At 41.7% G+C, this 17,404-nt stretch overlaps 1 protein-coding gene across 2 annotated transcripts in view; it reads left to right on the forward strand.

The window, feature by feature from the left end:
- Positions 1 to 17,404, forward strand: part of TERT (telomerase reverse transcriptase) — a 146,289-nt gene that overhangs the window by 61,377 nt on the left and 67,508 nt on the right. The window contains exon 7 of one of the 2 annotated variants that reach the window (XM_056520288.1): positions 3,570 to 3,665. The exons of the other annotated variant lie outside the window; for it this stretch is intronic. Coding sequence (XP_056376263.1) covers positions 3,570 to 3,665 — 96 coding nt within the window. The remainder of the gene's footprint in view (positions 1 to 3,569; positions 3,666 to 17,404) is intronic. 2 annotated transcript variants of the gene reach the window in all.

Consider the following 17,404-nt stretch of genomic DNA (forward strand, 5'->3'; position numbering starts at 1 on the left):
TTTAATAAGAGATGCAGTGAGTATTTACACCTCACTGGCGTTTGACAGATCTTTTGGAACAGTGGGCTGAGCAAATGAAAAATTAACTTTTTCATTTTCACGGACCGCTGTTCCAAAAAACTGTCAGACACCTGTGGGGCGTAAATGCTCCCTGTACGCCTTATGACATTACGTGATGGGTGTAGTTTACAAAATGGGGTCACATGTGGGGGGGGGGTGTCACGATCACACCCTATCGGTCCAGCCAAGACATTAGAGAGAGTGTGATGGTGCAAGGGTTAAGGCCACCAAACCTCTGGGTATCCACTACTAGTCCCAGCAAGTCACCAAATTAACCCTTAGATAAACGTGTTTCCACCAGAGCTGCCTTCAGAAAGGTGAGCTCATATATTTAGAGATCAAAGACCAGAGCTGATTAATTAAACATTTAATCTGATAAAAGGTATCACAGTGCTATATATGTAAAAATAAACAAATGACATACAGGTACAAAAATATATAAAAGAGTTTAGCTAGGCAAGTTCAGAAAACAAAAGATGTTCTTACAGCATGATGGTATAGCAGTCCTTCAGTGAGAGTGCTGTTCTTAGGATGGTCTTGTCAGCTTGTTGTACAGCATTGAACACCCTACTTTGAGTCTAGCATTGTTTTATATTATATATCTGCCTTTTTGGAGGGAGACTCCATTCCCCCCTCCCCTCTGATCCCACCAGGGGGGCACCTCTGTCCCTGGCCCTCTTATCTGGTTGATTATATGATGGGACCAGAGTGCCCCTTACATCCTGCTGCTTCAGAAGAGCCTCTGACTTCAAAAAAGATGTAAACAAACAGCCAGACCCCCAATAAAATGCAATACACAAGAAGGATACACCATCTGAATGACCTCTCACCCATGTCTTGGATAATACATAGATACAATTATAATTTATAATACACATATAGGATTTTAATAATCAGGCCTTGGGCCTGACAGGGGGGTCGATTGTTCTGGCACTATGGGGGCTTTGTAAACACACGTGGCCTTCAATTCCGGACAAATTTTCTCTTCAAAATTCCACTGGCGCTCCTTTTCTTCTGAGCATTGTAGTTCGCCCGCAGAGCACTTTACATCCACATATGGGGTATTTATATACTCAAGGGAAATGGGGTTGCAAATTTTGGGGGACTTTTTTCCTATTTTCCCTTGTGAAAATGAAAACTTTGGGTTAACACCAGCATTTTAGTGAAATAATTTTTCTTTCCCATCCAAATTTAATGAAAATTCATGAAACACCTGTGGGGTGTTAAAGTTCACTATACCCCTTGTTACGTTCCATGAGGGGTGTAGTTTCCAAAATGGGGTCACATGTGGGTATTTATTTTTTTTTGCGTTTATGTCAGTACCACTTTAAAATCAGCCACCCCTGTGCAAATCACCAATTTAGGTTTCAAATGTACGTGGTGCGCTCTCACTCCTGAGCTTTGTTGTGTGCCCGCAGAGCATTTTATGCCCACATATGGGGTATTTCTGTACTCAGGAGAAATTGTGTTACAAATTTTGGCGGTCTTTATTTCCTTTTACCTCTTGTGAAAATAAAAAGTAAAGGACAACTCCAGCATGTTAGTGTAAAACATTTTTTTTACACTAACATGCTGGTGTAGACCCCAACTTTTCCTTTTCATAAGGGGTAAAAGGAGAAAAAGCCCCCCCAAAATTTGTAGTGCAATTTCTCCAGAGTATGGAAACACACCATATGTGGCACTAAACTGTTTCCTTGAAATACGAGAGGGCTCCGAAGTGAGAGAGCGCCATGCGTATTTGAGGACTAAATTAGGGATTGCATAGGGGTGGACATAGGGGTATTCTACAGTCAGTGACTGTCCGGAAATGCTGGGAGTTGTTGTTTTGCAACAGCTGGAGGCTCCGTTTTGGAAACACTGCTGTACAATACGTTTTTGATTTTTATTGGGGGGGGGGGGGGCGGCAGTGTAAGGGGGTGTATATGTTTTGTTTTACCCTTTATTATGTGTTAGTGTAGTGTAGTGTTTTTAGGGTACATGCGCATTGGCGGGTTACGGTGAGTATCCCGCTAGGAGTTTGCGCTGCATCGGCTCCCGCGATATCGCGTCGGTCCCGGCGCTCATCAACGGCCGGGACCCGCGGCTAATACCACACATCGCCGATCGCGGCGATGTGCGGTATTAACTCTTTAGAAGCGGCGGTCAAAGCTGACCGCCGCTTCTAAAGTGAAAGTGACCCGGCTGCTCAGTCGGGCTGTTCGGGACCGCCGCGGTGAAATCGCGGCGTCCCGAACAGCTGACCGGACACCGGGAGGGCCCTTACCTGCCTCCTCGGTGTCCGATCGGCGAATGACTGTTCCGTGTCTGAGATCCAGGCAGGAGCAGTCAAGCACCGATAACACTGATTACAGGCGTGTTAATACACGCCTGTGATCTGTGTAAAAGATCAGTGTGTGCAGTGTTATAGGTCCCTATGGGACCTATAACACTGCAAAAAAATTTGTTAAAAAAAAGTGTTAATAAAGGTCATTTAACCCCTTCCCTAATAAAAGTTTGAATCACTCCCCTTTTCCCATAAAAAAATAACAGTGTAAAAAAAAAAAAAAAACATGTGGTATCGCCGCATGCGTAAATGTCCGAACTATAAAAAATATATCATTAATTAAACCGCACGGTCAATGGCGTACGCGCAAAAAAATTCCAAAGTCCAAAAAAGCGTATTTTGGTCACTTTTTATACCATTAAAAAATGAATAAAAAGTGATCAAAAAGTCCGATCAAAACAAAAATCATACCGATAAAAACTTCAGATCACGGCGCAAAAAATGAGTCCTCATACCACCCTGTACGTGGAAAAATTAAAAAGTTATAGGGGTCAGAAGATTACATTTTTAAACGTATAAATTTTCCTGCATGTAGTTATGATTTTTTCCAGAAGTGCGACAAAATCAAACCTATATAATTAGGGTATCATTTTAACCGTATGGACCTACAGAATAATAAGGTGTCATTTTTACCGAAATATGCACTGCGCAGAAACGGAAGCCCCCAAAATTTACAAAATGGCGTTTTTTCTTCGATTTTGTCGCACAATGATTTTTTTTTCCGTTTCGCCGTGCATTTTTGGGTAAAATGACTAATGTCACTGCAAATTATAATTGGTGACGCAAAAAAGAAGCCATAATATGGATTTTTAGGTGGAAAATTGAAAGGGTTATGATTTTTAAAAGGTAAGAATAAAAAAACGAAAGTGCAAAAACGGAAAAACCCTGAGTCCTTAAGGGGTTAATATAGATTTGCCGCAAATAAATTCGGACCGAACCAAATTTTTTCTGAAAATTCGCTCATCGCTAGTTCTAATACCTAATATGTATAGCATTTTTTATGTTTTACTAGCATATTTTAAGAAAATCTTTAAAAACATTTTTTTATTTAAATTATGACTTCATAGCTATTTAAGTTTCCTTCTTAGTAAGTATGCACCATATGCTGTTTCATGTTTCATGCAAACATTTGTATTTCATCTGTAGAGAGCATTAATGATGTATAGTTTTCTTTCATTTTTGGTAGGTTTCCAACTTGGTTGAATTTAAGCCTAATATGAAATGCTTTCTAACACATTTACAAGAAGGTGATATGGTTCAGAATGCAGTCTTTGTGGAACAGGTATAATTTAAAGGCTTTGAAAATCTATTTTCCTGGCTCTTTTCATTTAACCCCTTTTACTCCTTAGCCTGTTTTGACCTTAAAGGGGTACTCCACCCCTAGACATCTTATTCCCTATCCAAAGGATAGGGGATAAGATGTCAGATCGCCTCGGTCCCGCTGTTGGGGAGCCCCGGGATAGCCGCTGCGGCACCGCGCTATCATTACTGCACAGAGCGAGTTCTCTATGCACGTAATGATGGGCAATACAGGGGCCGGAGCATCGTTACGTCATGGCTCCGCCCCTCATTACGTCACGGCCCGCCCCCCTCAATACAAGTCTATGGGTGGGGGCATGGCGGTCTACTTATTTGGTAATAACTTTGGAACACTTTTACTTATGAAAGCGATAGTTTTTTCATGACATATTGTACATTACCTTGGTGGTAAATTTTTATTGATTTATTTAGTGTTTTTGTGAAAAACTCCCCCAATTTTTATTTTTTGCTGCTCGTATAACAAAATGGTCATGTTGCACCAAATTAATGATTAATTCACATCTACAATATGTCTGCTTTATGTTCCCATCATTTGATAAACATTCTTTTAGTTTTTTAGAATGTTGGAAGGTTTATAAATTTAGCAGCAATTTTCCAGATTTTCAAGAAAATTTCAAAATCTGATCTTTCAGGGACCAGTTCAGGTCTGAAGTGGAATTGAGGGGCCTGTATGTTAACCCCATTAATCACCCCATTTAAAAAACTGATAGATTGACTGATTCTCAAGGTCTTAAGAAGAAAAGATGGTGTACGTGTATGAATGTAGTTATGGATGTGTTAAGTAATTAATTTTAAGAGTTAGAGAAGTATTGTTGGTGGTGTAATGTAGATGGATTTGAACTGATAAGTTGTTGGTGGTGTAGTGTAAATAAGTTATCAGTTTGAAGGAGTGGTTATTGTAATTAAATGGTGTATAGGTGTAGTGGAATGAGAGAAGAGAAAAGAAAAAAAGAGAAGAAAGAAAAAGGAGGAGGCAAAGAAAAAATGGAGAAAACTTGGATAGATCAAAAATTGGTACAATTATTATAATGTATAAAAAGGAAAAAGTGCTGGGCCCTAGCACTTATACTTTCCAGTATTTACAATAAAACAAAAGTAAAAATCAAAATGACAGTAGTAAGCAAATAATCAGCAGAGTCCATAGACTTAAGCACTAATCAAACTGTGTTTCATATATGATCTCGGTACTCCGACCGTGTAACAGTTCACCACAGTTCAAGTGACGATATTATAGCCATATAGTAATATCCACTGTGTAGAAGTAGCAGCGGTACTGCGACCGCAGAAACAAAGTAACAGTCAAAAATGTTGCGGGCGTGACTCCCAAAATACAATGCACCAGCCAACCGCCGGGGAATATGATCGCGGTACTGCGACCGCGCTGGTAATGTGCAGAGCGAGGAGGCCGTGTGAGAGCAGTCCCACAGTGGGACGCAGACTGGGAGGCTCCAGCGGCTGCAAGGCTGAATTTTGCAGGTAAGGGGAGAGTAGCGGTGGTACTAAGTACCTCTTACCCTATACCTCCGGTGCCTCGGCGAAGTCCTTCCCTGCTCCGGTAGTGGTAAGCTGTCCGTCCTCGCTCTGGTGGTGTAGCGGCTCCCTGCGGCTGTGGCTATGAATGAGCTTCTCGTGGTGTTGAGCGCATGTGAGGTCACGGTCGCGCTGTGATGATCCTCTGTATCTGTCTTTGCCTCGAGGTTGAGCTGGTTGCTGTAGTGCTTGTAGTAGCGTCTATTGGCCTAATCTGCTGAACGACTAGCCGCGTTTCGGACCTCATGGGTCCGTCCTCAGTAGTAAATTAAAAGATAACCATATTGGGTCTTATATACTATCCAAGTTAGGGATAAGGGAAAATGTGGCAGAGAAAGTCCGGAGGTGGATCCATCCCAATAGGAAAACCAGAAATGGATCCAAGAAGATGGAGTGAATGGATACATAAAAGGATAAAAAGATATTGTAAGAAGGTTTGATACAAATCTATTTGAGAATGTATGATGTGTAAATATATATGTAAGGATATGAGATGTGTTGGTATGTATCTAATTGTATTAATTTAGAATCAGTTGGATGGTTTAAGTGCATAATTCAACAGAGACAGTATTTAAATAAATAATATAAATATGATGTAATATGTGAATGGATGGATACTATAAAATGAATATAAATATAAATAACATATAAGAACTTGATATAATGATAAAATTGTGTAAAAAATATATTATAGTATTTTTAAAAAAATCTGTGTTTGTAAAAATATATAAGGCACACAAAGTATAAACAATTTTTAAAAAATTTTATTTGTTTATATAGAAGGAAGACGGCGTAAAAATTGTTAATAATAGTGTAGTAGAAGCCAATAAAATAGTGTCAATAGGAATATAAAAATATAGAAATATATAAAAATATCCAATAAAAATATATAAATGTTACTGTTGGAGGAATCCAAAAATCTCAAGGTCTGCGTTTTGTCCAAATGGTGCCAAGGTTTGGAGATCATATATCAATTTGCTTTCCTGTCTGGACATTTTCCCAATGTGGTCCCCTACTCTCCAGTCGTTTCACCTTTTTAATTGCAGCGAAAGTAAGTCCTGCTGGGTTTCTATTGTGTTTTTCTTTAAAATGTAATGATATTGAATGATTATCGAAACCAATTCTAATATTGTGAATATGTTCCTGTATTCTTTTTTTAAGGGTCCTCTTTGTTCGTCCTATGTATTGTAGCCCTCATGGACATGTAATTACGTGTATTACAGACGTGCTGTCACAGGTAAGGAGTTCCATTATTTTATGCTCCAGGCCGTTGGATTTGGATATTATCTTTTCTGTTTTCTTCGGGAAATCTGTGGATCTACAATTTGCGCATTTTCCACAACGGAAAAAACCTTTCAGTTTTAACCATGTCTCTGTGGATTTTTGGGTTTCTTCAGTCACGGGTTGTTTGGTGGTTGGGGCTAATTTTAGTCCCAGGTTTGGCGCTTTTGTATATATTATCCTAGGTTTGTCTGTTAAAATTGAATTTAGAGCTTTGTCCTGTTGTAATAGATCCCAATGGCGTTTTATAATATTTTCAATTTGTTTGTGTTGATTGTTGAAAGGGAGGATAATTTTTAACTCTTGTTCCATTGTTTTAAAATTATTCCTTGATGTAAAATATTCTTTTCTTTCTTGTTTTCTTATCCTGTCTAGAGCTTCTATCAATATTTTCTCGGGGTATTCCTTTTTCTTAAATTCTTCCGTTAATACCTTTGCCTCTTCCTCAAAATCTTCTTAATTAGTACAGTTCCTCTTCAGGCGTCTAAATTGGCCCTGGGGCACATTCAAAAGCCATTGGGGTAGATGGCAGCTGTTAAACAAGATATACGAATTTCTAGCAGTAGGTTTCTTGTACGTTTGGCATTTTAGTTGTCCATTTCTTACTGTAATAAAAAGATCTAAAAATTCCACCTGCTCCGTGCTGATTTGTGGGGTAAAAAGAAGGTTAAAATTGTTGATATTAAGAGAGTCTAAAAAAATGTCCAGTTGAAGTCTTGTACCTCTCCAAATCAGTAAAATGTCGTCTATGTAACGGCGCCATAGGACCAGATCCGGCGCCATAGGACCAGCCTGGGATTGATGACCTGATGTTCCCAATAACCCATGAGTAAATTGGCATAGCTCAGCGCAAATCTGGTCCCCATGGCCGTACCCACCTTTTGGCGGTAAAAATGTTGATTAAAAAAGAAATAATTGTGTGTTAAAATGTATTTAATGCTTTCTGTTAAAAAAACAATTTGAGTGGGAAAAAGTTCTTCGGCCTGGGTTAAAAAATGATGCGATGCTTCTATACCCTGTTCGTGATTAATACAGGTGTATAGTGAGCTGACATCTAGGGTTCCTATGATCCAATGTTCTTGCCAGTCTAATTTCTCCAAAGTGTTGATGGTATCTGTCGTGTCTCGTAAATATGATGGTATCCGTTTGACATACGGTTGTAAGAAGTGATCCACATATTTCGATAAGTTGGACGTGATGGATTGTATCCCTGAAACTATTGGGCGTCCTGGGGGATCTGTTGAGTGTTTATGGACCTTAGGGAGACAATAAAAAAATCGGAATTCTTTTTTTCGGTGCCTAAAATAAAATCAAATTCAGTTTTGTTTAGAATATTTTCTTGTAATGCAGCTTCACATAGAGATTTTAATTCCTTTGTATATTGGATTGTGGGGTCTTTTGGTAGGAGTTCATATGTGTCTGAGTCTGTTAGTTGCCTATTGCATTCCTTTACATACTTTTCAGTGTCTAAAATGACAATGCCCCCCCCCCTTGTCCGCTGGTCTGATAGTAATCTTGTTGTTGTCTTGTAGCTCTTTTATTGCCAGTATCTCCTTCTTTGTTAGATTGTTGGTTTTTTTCTTCAAGGGTTTTAGATTCCGTATTTCTTTAATGTCTAAAAGCGTTGATTTCTCCTCCTACTTCTTGTAGTGGGTAGAATGTTGACTTTTTCTTCAAATTTGTGTGGATGTACTGTTCTCCTGGGGGTCTCTCCTCTCCGGTGGTTTTTTTTAAAAATAGTTTTTTGAGACTCAGATTTCTAATACATTTTTCAATTCCTACATAAATATCGAATTTACTCATCTCCTTCGTTGGTTCATATTTCAGACCTTTGTATAATAGCTTCTGTTGGTGTGTTAATAACGTAATTTTACTTAAATTAATAATTGCTGAGTCTAATTGGGTTTGCCCTTCTTCTTTTGATCCAGTGCACCAAGAAGAGAGGACCACATCTTCACACGAATCCAACCAACCAGCCATAAACACCATGAAAAAGAAGGAGACCATTGCGGTAGCACAGATACATCACCAACCAGTAAAAACTACGAGCACGATAGTATACATGCAACCAAAGAGGCCACAAGAAAAACTCAACCACTACCCCAAAAAAAACTGCAGAAAAAGAGGGTTAGACATAGAAACAGAAATCTTGGAACTAGAAGAAACGTTGAATCAAAAGAAGGGCAAACCCAATTAGACTCAGCAATTATTAATTTAAGTAAAATTACGTTATTACCACACCAACAGAAGCTATTATACAAAGGTCTGAAATATGCTCCAACGAAGGAGATGAGTAAATTCGATATTTATGTAGGAATTGAAAAATTCTCAAAAAATATTTTATAAAAAAAACAACGGATAGGAGAGACCCCCCCCCCAGCAGAACAGTACATCCACACAAATTTGAAGAAAAAGTCAACATTCTACCCACTACAAGAAGTAGGAGGAGAAATCAACGCTTTTAGACATTGCGTGGAGAAAGAAATACGGAATCTAAAACCCTTGAAGAAACAAACCAACAATCTAACAAAGAAGGAGATACTGGCAATAAAAGAGCTACAAGACAACAACAAGATTACTATCAGACCAGCGGACAAGGGGGGGGGGGGGGCATTGCCATTTTAGACACTGAAAAGTATGTAAAGGAATGCAATAGGCAACTAACAGACTCAGACACATATGAACTCCTACCAAAAGACCCCACAATCCAATATACAAAGGAACTAAAATCTCTATGTGAAGCTGCATTACAAGAAAAAATTCTAAACAAAACTGAATTTTATTTTATTTTAGGCACCGAAAAAAGAATTCCGATTTTTTTTATTGTCTCCATAAGGTCCACAAACACCCAACAGATCCCCCAGGACGCCCAATAGTTTCAGGGATACAATCCATCACGTCCAACTTTATCGAAATATGTGGATCACTTCTTACAACCGTATGTCAAACGGATACCATCATATTTAGGAGACACGACAGATACCATCAACACATTGGAGAAATCAGACTGGCAAGAACATTGGATCATAGGAACCCTAGATGTCAGCTCACTATACACCTGTATTAATCACAAACAGGGTATAGAAGCATCGCATCATTTTTTAACCCAGGCCGAAGAACTTTTTCCCACTCAAATAGTTTTTTTTAACAGAAAGCATTAAATACATTTTAACACACAATTATTTCTTTTTTAATCAACATTTTTACCGCCAAACGGTGGGTACGGCCATGGGGACCAGATTTGCGCCGAGCTATGCCAATTTATTTATGGGTTATTGGGAACGTCAGGTCATCAATCCCAGGCTGGGCGCGGATCTGGTCCTATGGCGCCGTTACATAGACAACATTTTACTGATTTGGAGAGGTACAAGACTTCAACTGGACATTTTTTTAGACTCTCTTAATATCAACAATTTTAACCTTCTTTTTACCCCACAAATCAGCACGGAGCAGGTGGAATTTTTAGATCTTTTTATTACAGTAAGAAATGGACAACTAAAATGCCAAACGTACAAGAAACCTACTGCTAGAAATTCGTATATCTTGTTTACAGCTGCCATCTACCCCAATGGCTTTTGAATGTGCCCCAGGGCCAATTTAGACACCTGAAGAGGAACTGTACTAATGAAGAAGATTTTGAGGAAGAGGCAAAGGTATTAACGGAAGAATTTAAGAAAAAGGAATACCCCGAGAAAATATTGATAGAAGCTCTAGACAGGATAAGAAAACAAGAAAGAAAAGAATATTTTACATCAAGGAATAATTTTAAAACAATGGAACGAGTTAAAAATGATCCTCCTTTCAACAATCAACACAAACAAATTGAAAATATTATAAAACGCCATTGGGATCTATTACAACAGGACAAAGCTCTAAATTCAATTTTAACAGACAAACCCAGGATAATATATACAAAAGCGCCAAACCTGGGACTAAAATTAGCCCCAACCACCAAACAACCCGTGACTGAAGAAACCCAAAAATCCACAGAGACATGGTTAAAACTGAAAGTTTTTTTCCGTTGTGGAAAATGCGCAAATTGTAGATCCACAGATTTCCCGAAGAGAACAGAAAAGATAATATCCAAATCCAACGGCCTGGAGCATAAAATAATGGAACTCCTTACCTGTGACAGCACGTCTGTAATATACGTAATTACATGTCCATGTGGGCTACAATACATAGGACTGACAAAGAGGACCCTTAAAAAAAGAATACAGGAACATATTCACAATATTAGAATTGGTTTCGATAATCATTCAATATCATTACATTTTAAAGAAAAACACAATAGAAACCCAGCAGGACTTACTTTCGCTGCAATCAAAAAGGTGAAACGACTGGAGAGTAGGGGACCACATTAGGAAAATGTCCAGACAGGAAAGCAAATTGATATATGATCTCCAAACCTTGGCACCATTTGGACTAAACGCAGACCTTGAGATTTTTGGATTCCTCCAACAGTAACATTTATATATTTTATTGGATATGTTTATATATTTCTATATTTTTATTGGCTACTACTACACTACCATTAACAATTTTTGTGCCGTCTTCCTTCTATATAAACAAATAATAAAAAAATTTAAAAAATTGTTTATACTTTGTGTGCCTTATATATTTTTACAAACACATAGATTTTTAAAAAATACTATAATATTTTTTACAAAATTTTATCATTATATCAAGTTCTTATATGTTATTTATATTTATATTCATTTATTTTTTTTTAAATATATTTTTATTAACATTTCAAGATAATACAGAAAAGAACATGCGAACATGAGATTGTTACTGTCAGCGCAATCATAACAGGCATATGTAACCCCTCGAAAATTTCCCCCTCCCATCCCTACACAAACAGAGGTGGTCAGCAAAGAAATGGCTAACTATCAGGTAGTCTCAGTGCTCCCAGTGTGTCCTTCAGGGATTCTACATTGTACCATACTGTGTTGCGAAAAGGTCTGACTATGTCAGCTATCCCCTCTGAGTCGAAGTGGGTCACTATAAAGGATTTCCATTTCGAGAAAAATGTCTTGGTGCCGGAGTTAAGATGACGTTCAGCATCCAGTGTATCCACTCCCATGAAAACCTTCATTTGGGTCATCAATAGGCCTAGGTCGGGTGTCTGCGCCTCTAACCATCTTAGAAATAGGCATCTGAGTGCAACTAACAGAACCACATGTATTATGCGTGGAACCCTCTCCTCTCTCATCCTCTCTCCCTCAGGAGGTCTGAATTGATGAAATAATAGAGCCTGAGGAGTGAAAGGAAGGGACACCCGCCAATGATCATATATATAAGTGTTAATCATTCGCCAGTAGTCAGCCGAATGCTGGCAAGTCCATACGCCGTGGTACAGGTTTGTCAGTGGGGAGGCACATTTGGGGCAGCTAGTGATTCTATCCGGGAAAGTGGGCGAAGGGAGAATGTTGAAACCATATAAGGCTGTGTGCGACAGTTTGAAATAAGTCTCCCGCCACCTCTCATTAATAACATTTTTTCGTATTTTATCCCATCCCGCTAGTATCGTATTATGTATGTCAGGGTCGCCTGTCCATTTCTCCCATGTTTTAAAGATATTTTGAGAGTCCAGCTTAAGAAAGCGATCCCGGAAAGACCAGTAAAGCGTTGAAATGGATGCTCTCCTCGGCTCCTGGCCAATAATGTTATCTAATGGATGTATGGTGGCCTCCCGCGAAAGATCTCTGTCTGGACAAACAAAACGAATAAATCTGGTTTGCATGAAGGTAGTGAGTGGGTGGGAGATTAAAGGTTCGTAGAATGTCTGTAGGGGATAGCCACTGGTGAGTGTCTACATTCATTATACTGCTCGCTGTTTTCACCCCCCTGGTTTCCAGATGTGCAACCATGGGGAGGAATTAGCATTTGGAAATTCCGGATGACCCCGAAATGGCATTCTTTTGGAAAGGAGGAAAGGAAGGCCGAAGGCCTTACGTATCTCCTTCCATGTGACAATGGTGTCCCTGAGTAAAACAGAGCTCTTAATAGGGCTTGGTAATTTGGCAAATGCCGTGTGTAATAGTGCAGGGAGGGACCACGGGGCTGCCAGCGCACCCTCCACCAACAGGTTGGAGTAAAATGTAGTATTTTGTAACCAGTCTATAACATGACGGAAGAGACATGCCAAATTATAACCCCGAATGTTCGGAAAGTTGACTCCCCCCTCAGACTTGCCCATCATTAGTTTTTGCAGGGCAATCCGCGGGCGCTTGTTCTGCCACAAGAATCGGGTAAAAGCTTGATTTAGACTACGAACATCCACGTGTTTCAGCAATAGGGGGAGGGTTTGGAGTGGGTAAAGTAATCTCGGAAAACTAATCATTTTCACTAGGTGGCAGCGGCCCAGAAAAGAGAGTGGCAAATTTTCCCACCTTTTCAATTCCGTAGAAATTTTCCGGAACAACGGGGCATAGTTTAGAGAGTACAACGTGTCAGATGTTCGCCCTATTTGTATGCCCAAATATGTGATATGTGACGTACAAAGTTTGACTCCCAACTCCCCCAATGAAGGAAGCCACCTAGGAGGAGCATTCCCCAATGGCAAGAGCATGCTCTTAGAGGCATTCACCTTGTATCCCGTGAAGCGGCCAACTGTGTCCAGAAAATCTAAGATTTTGGGCACATCTCTCACAGGTTCACTGAGGTAGAGAAGGACATCGTCAGCAAACATGGACAGTTTTAAGTCCCGTGTCCCCACTTTAATACCACTAAATATGTCGCCCTTGAGCAAGGCATGCGCCAAGGGCTCGATTGCCAGATCGAATAGCAACGGGGACAAAGGGCATCCTTGCCTAGTACCCCTCAATAGCGGAATAGGGGCGGAAAGAAAGCCCGGTGTGTAGACTCTCGCTGAAAGCCCATCATATAGACCCGACAAAAAGGAACTGAATCTGCCTGTTATCCCAAAACGTTCTAGAACCAGGTTCAGCCAGTCCCACCGGACATTATCGAACGCCTTTTCCGCGTCAAGAGTCAACAATGCCGGGGGAATGTGGGAATCGGGCCGGGACTGGCCCCCGGTCCCATCTAGCACCGCCAGCACCTTTCTGATGTTAGTAACTGCAGACCTCCCCTTTACAAAGCCCACCTGATGGTCTCCCACCAAGGCCGGCAGGAAGCATGCTAACCTATCTGCCAGGATCTTAGTGAGTAATTTAACATCCTGATTAATCAAGGATATGGGGCGATAGGAGCCTGGATTTAAAGGGTCCTTGTCCTGTTTCGGGAGTACTTTAATGTAAGCTAGTTTGGCCGTCGATGACAAACGACCCGTCTGTATGATGTCATTAAAGTAGGCCGTTAGAGGATGGACAATATTGTTGACTAAGGGCTTATAAAATTCTCCTGAATAACCATCGGGGCCTGGGGCCTTTCCATTCGCCAACGATTTAATTACCGACCGAACCTCTTCCTCTGTTATTACTGCATTTAGTTCTTGTCGTTGCTCCTCCGTGAGAGACGGAAGAGCAAGGCCCTGCAAAAACCTCTCACCCTCCCTGTCCTTGGCCTGAGGCTCCGAGTACAGGGAAGTATAATATGAACCCAGTATAGTATTTATCGCGCTAGGACTATGTGTAATTTGTCCCTGGGAATCCCTTAACGCCAGAATATGAGAGGGGGTATATGTACCTTTTGCCAGTCTCTCCAATAGACGACCAGACTTGTTCCCATGTTTGCCTCAAAGTGTGACCTGTAAATTCGTTCTCTTCTGTCTATCCAGAGTTCGTAGGTGGAGCGAGCCTCCTGCCATTTCAGTTTAAGTGGGGTGGGGGAGCCAACAAAGTGCGAGTAAGTTTCCACCAGCACAGCACTAGCAGCCGCATGGCCCTCCTGCGTCTTACGTTTGAGGGAAGAGCTGTAGGCCAATATTTTGCCTCTTAATACCGCCTTAGCGGTTTCCCAATAGAGGGTGGGATTATCAGTGTGATTAGCATCATCTGACTCGAACTCCAGCCACCAGCCCCCCAACAGGTCCAGAAACGACTCATCCTTCGTTAGATAGGAAGGGAAACGCCATAGATAGTCCGAACCCCTGGGGGACGATGGCAGCAGCTCCAGTACCACTGGGGAATGATCCGAAATGACCATCTCCTGGAACTCTGTCTCAAGCAACCTCAGGCAAAGTGGGGAGCTAATTAAGAAATAGTCAATGCGTGACTAGGTGTTGTGTGCATGTGAGAAATGTGAATATTCACGTCCATCAGGGTGAAGGTGCCGCCATGCGTCCCTCAAACCTGTCTGGGCAAGAAGAGGGGGGAGGACCTTATCACTTCGACGGTGGGCCACTGGTGTCGCCCGCGTACTCGTCCTGTTAATATGGGGGTCGGCTACCGTGTTCAAGTCCCCTCCCAGCAGCGTGTGTGGACCCGCAGTGCGATTTAACAGCCTCTGCCAGGGATTGAAAAAAAGAGACATTATCTACATTAGGAGCGTATACATAAAAAATATTATAAACTTGACCTAGATGTTCTAACTGAATATGGGAAATACGACCTTCAGCATCATGGACATGGGAGAGCACCTGGTGCGGAAAAGACTTATGAAACAGTGTGAGAACACCTGATTTCCCTTCAACTGCTGGGGAGCCCAACACCTTGCCCACCCACATTTTATGCATCCTGTGAAAATCACTCTCAGTAAGATGAGTTTCCTGCAATAGGACAATATCAGGGTGTAGACGCTTCAAGTAGCGTAGAATTGACATTCGTTTTTGTGGAGACCTCAATCCCTTCACATTCCATGAGACTACTCTGCACATATCGCAATATAAACCCCCAACCTAGCCACATGTTGGGGGAGGAGAGGATGGTAGACACCTAAGTAGGTAGACACATAGACCGACATGGAGAAAATAGGATAAGTGAGACACGTGGATGGGAGGTGGAATAAACGAAGAAGAGAAGTATGAAGGGTCCAGTAGGTCCCACAGATCTTAAAAGGGGTGCCGTCAACAGAAACTTCATCAGGACTGCAGATTGGAGGTACAGAAATATAATTAGAAGAGGAAGAAGGCAAAGATAAATCAAAGGAAGAACTAACAACCAGAACATAAAACAGAAATACCCCGTGGGACATGGCGTCCATGATGGTATATAGAGCGCCACCAAATTGTTATATGACTTCACTTTTTTCAGGCACATGAGGAGACTAGGATCCCCACCCCACACCCCCACTGAACCAGGTATCTAAGGCATAGGTTACTCTAAAGATAAAGTGCAACACTAAAACAAGCATACAAATTTCCGGAAAGTGTAGCTCACTGAGTGAGGAAAGCTAACTGAGATATCCCATGTAAAAGGGAAGGACACCAGTGAGAAAGTCCGTTTGTACAATCTAAGCAGTCCCGTGCAGTGGGCAGTGATAATGGCATGTACCAGTACCCATATCAGTACACCCCCAACCACCCACGCACCCCCAGAAAATAGAACATCATGTAAGAGACAACAGGTGAGTACTTAGTCTGGGGAGGAAGAGCGACTGCTACGGCTTCTGCTACGTCTCCCTGGAGACTTTTTTTCTCTTTCTGGAGTCATCCGGAGAGCGGTGCCTGTCATCTCGTCGTCGGTTAGATCTGGGCGGTGGTACACCTCGGTCAGCTGGAGATGAGGAGGGACGTTGAGACTGATGAGTTGGAGCAGGTAATAGCTCCGGGAGAGCCGCTTCAGCTTCCTCCGGGGTTGGAAAAGTCTTGAAAGTCCCATCTGGGAGAAAGACCTTCAGGGTGGCCGGGTATTGAAGCTGGAATCTTGTTTTCGCCTGGAACAGTGTAGTACATAGCTTACTGTACGCCTTACGTCGTTTAGACACCTCTGCAGAGAAATCTTCAAAGATCAACAATTTCTGATTGCGAAAGGTTAAGGGTGTAGACCTCCTGCGGAAAGCTCTGAGTATAGCAACTTTGTCATTGTAGTCCAGTAGTTTTAGAATCACTTGTCTTGGGCGAGGAGCAGTCTCTTCTGGACGATGTGGGCGGGTAGGAGGCAGTTTACCCAGACGGTGAGCTCGTTCCACCCGACACTTATGAAGAAGACCCAAAGCCTTTGGGAGGTCACTTTCACAAAAGTTTTGCAAGTCTGACTGCAGGAGGGACTCACTCACACCAACCAGCCGTAGGTTGTTTCGGCGAGAGCGGTTCTCCAAATCGTCTAATTTCTCACTGACGTAGCATAAGTCTGTCTCCGTTTGGCGCAGTCTGGTAGCTAATCCACTATTCTCATCTACAAGCGCCATAATTCTTTTTTCAGCCTCCCCTAGGCGACCGTCCTGCGCCGATAGGTCTTTCTGTATTTGTACCAGTGTGGCCCTCATCGTGTTTTCCATGGTCTGCTGTATAGTTGGAGCAATTAATTTGATCAGAGCCGCTGCCAGAGACTGGAGATCCCCAGGATTTGTCAGGACATTTTCCAGCGCCTGCGAAGCAGGGGTAGAGGGCGTATCAATTACTGCTGTGGTAGCAGCTGCTGGTTGAGAAAAAGTTAACGTGGTGTCAGCAACCTCCATCACCTCCAAAGAGTGTCGTGGCTTGGAGACCTGAGCAGCTGTGTCAGAGAGAATATTGTCCGAGACCGCTGGCAGCATGGGGCCAGAGGCAGTATGGCGTTGTGAGCCCTTGTGCACAAAACGGTCCATAGAAGCTGTAGTGGGTTGATAAAGTCTTTTAGATGTGGAGCACAAGAGATCTGGGATTACAGTGCAGCTGATGGTGCTCAAGTTTGTAAAGACAGGGTGGGATGGATACCCTAAAGGTTGTTGCCGGAGGCCAGTCAGCACAGATCACAGAAGCTCCCCTTGCAGAATGACTGCGGGCAATCCCCTATGCCCTTCTCAGTAGTAGAATAAAGTAGTCAGTGTCCAGAGAGGCACCTC

This window comes from Hyla sarda, chromosome 5 (genome assembly GCF_029499605.1).
Source record: "Hyla sarda isolate aHylSar1 chromosome 5, aHylSar1.hap1, whole genome shotgun sequence".
Lineage (NCBI taxonomy): Eukaryota > Metazoa > Chordata > Amphibia > Anura > Hylidae > Hyla > Hyla sarda.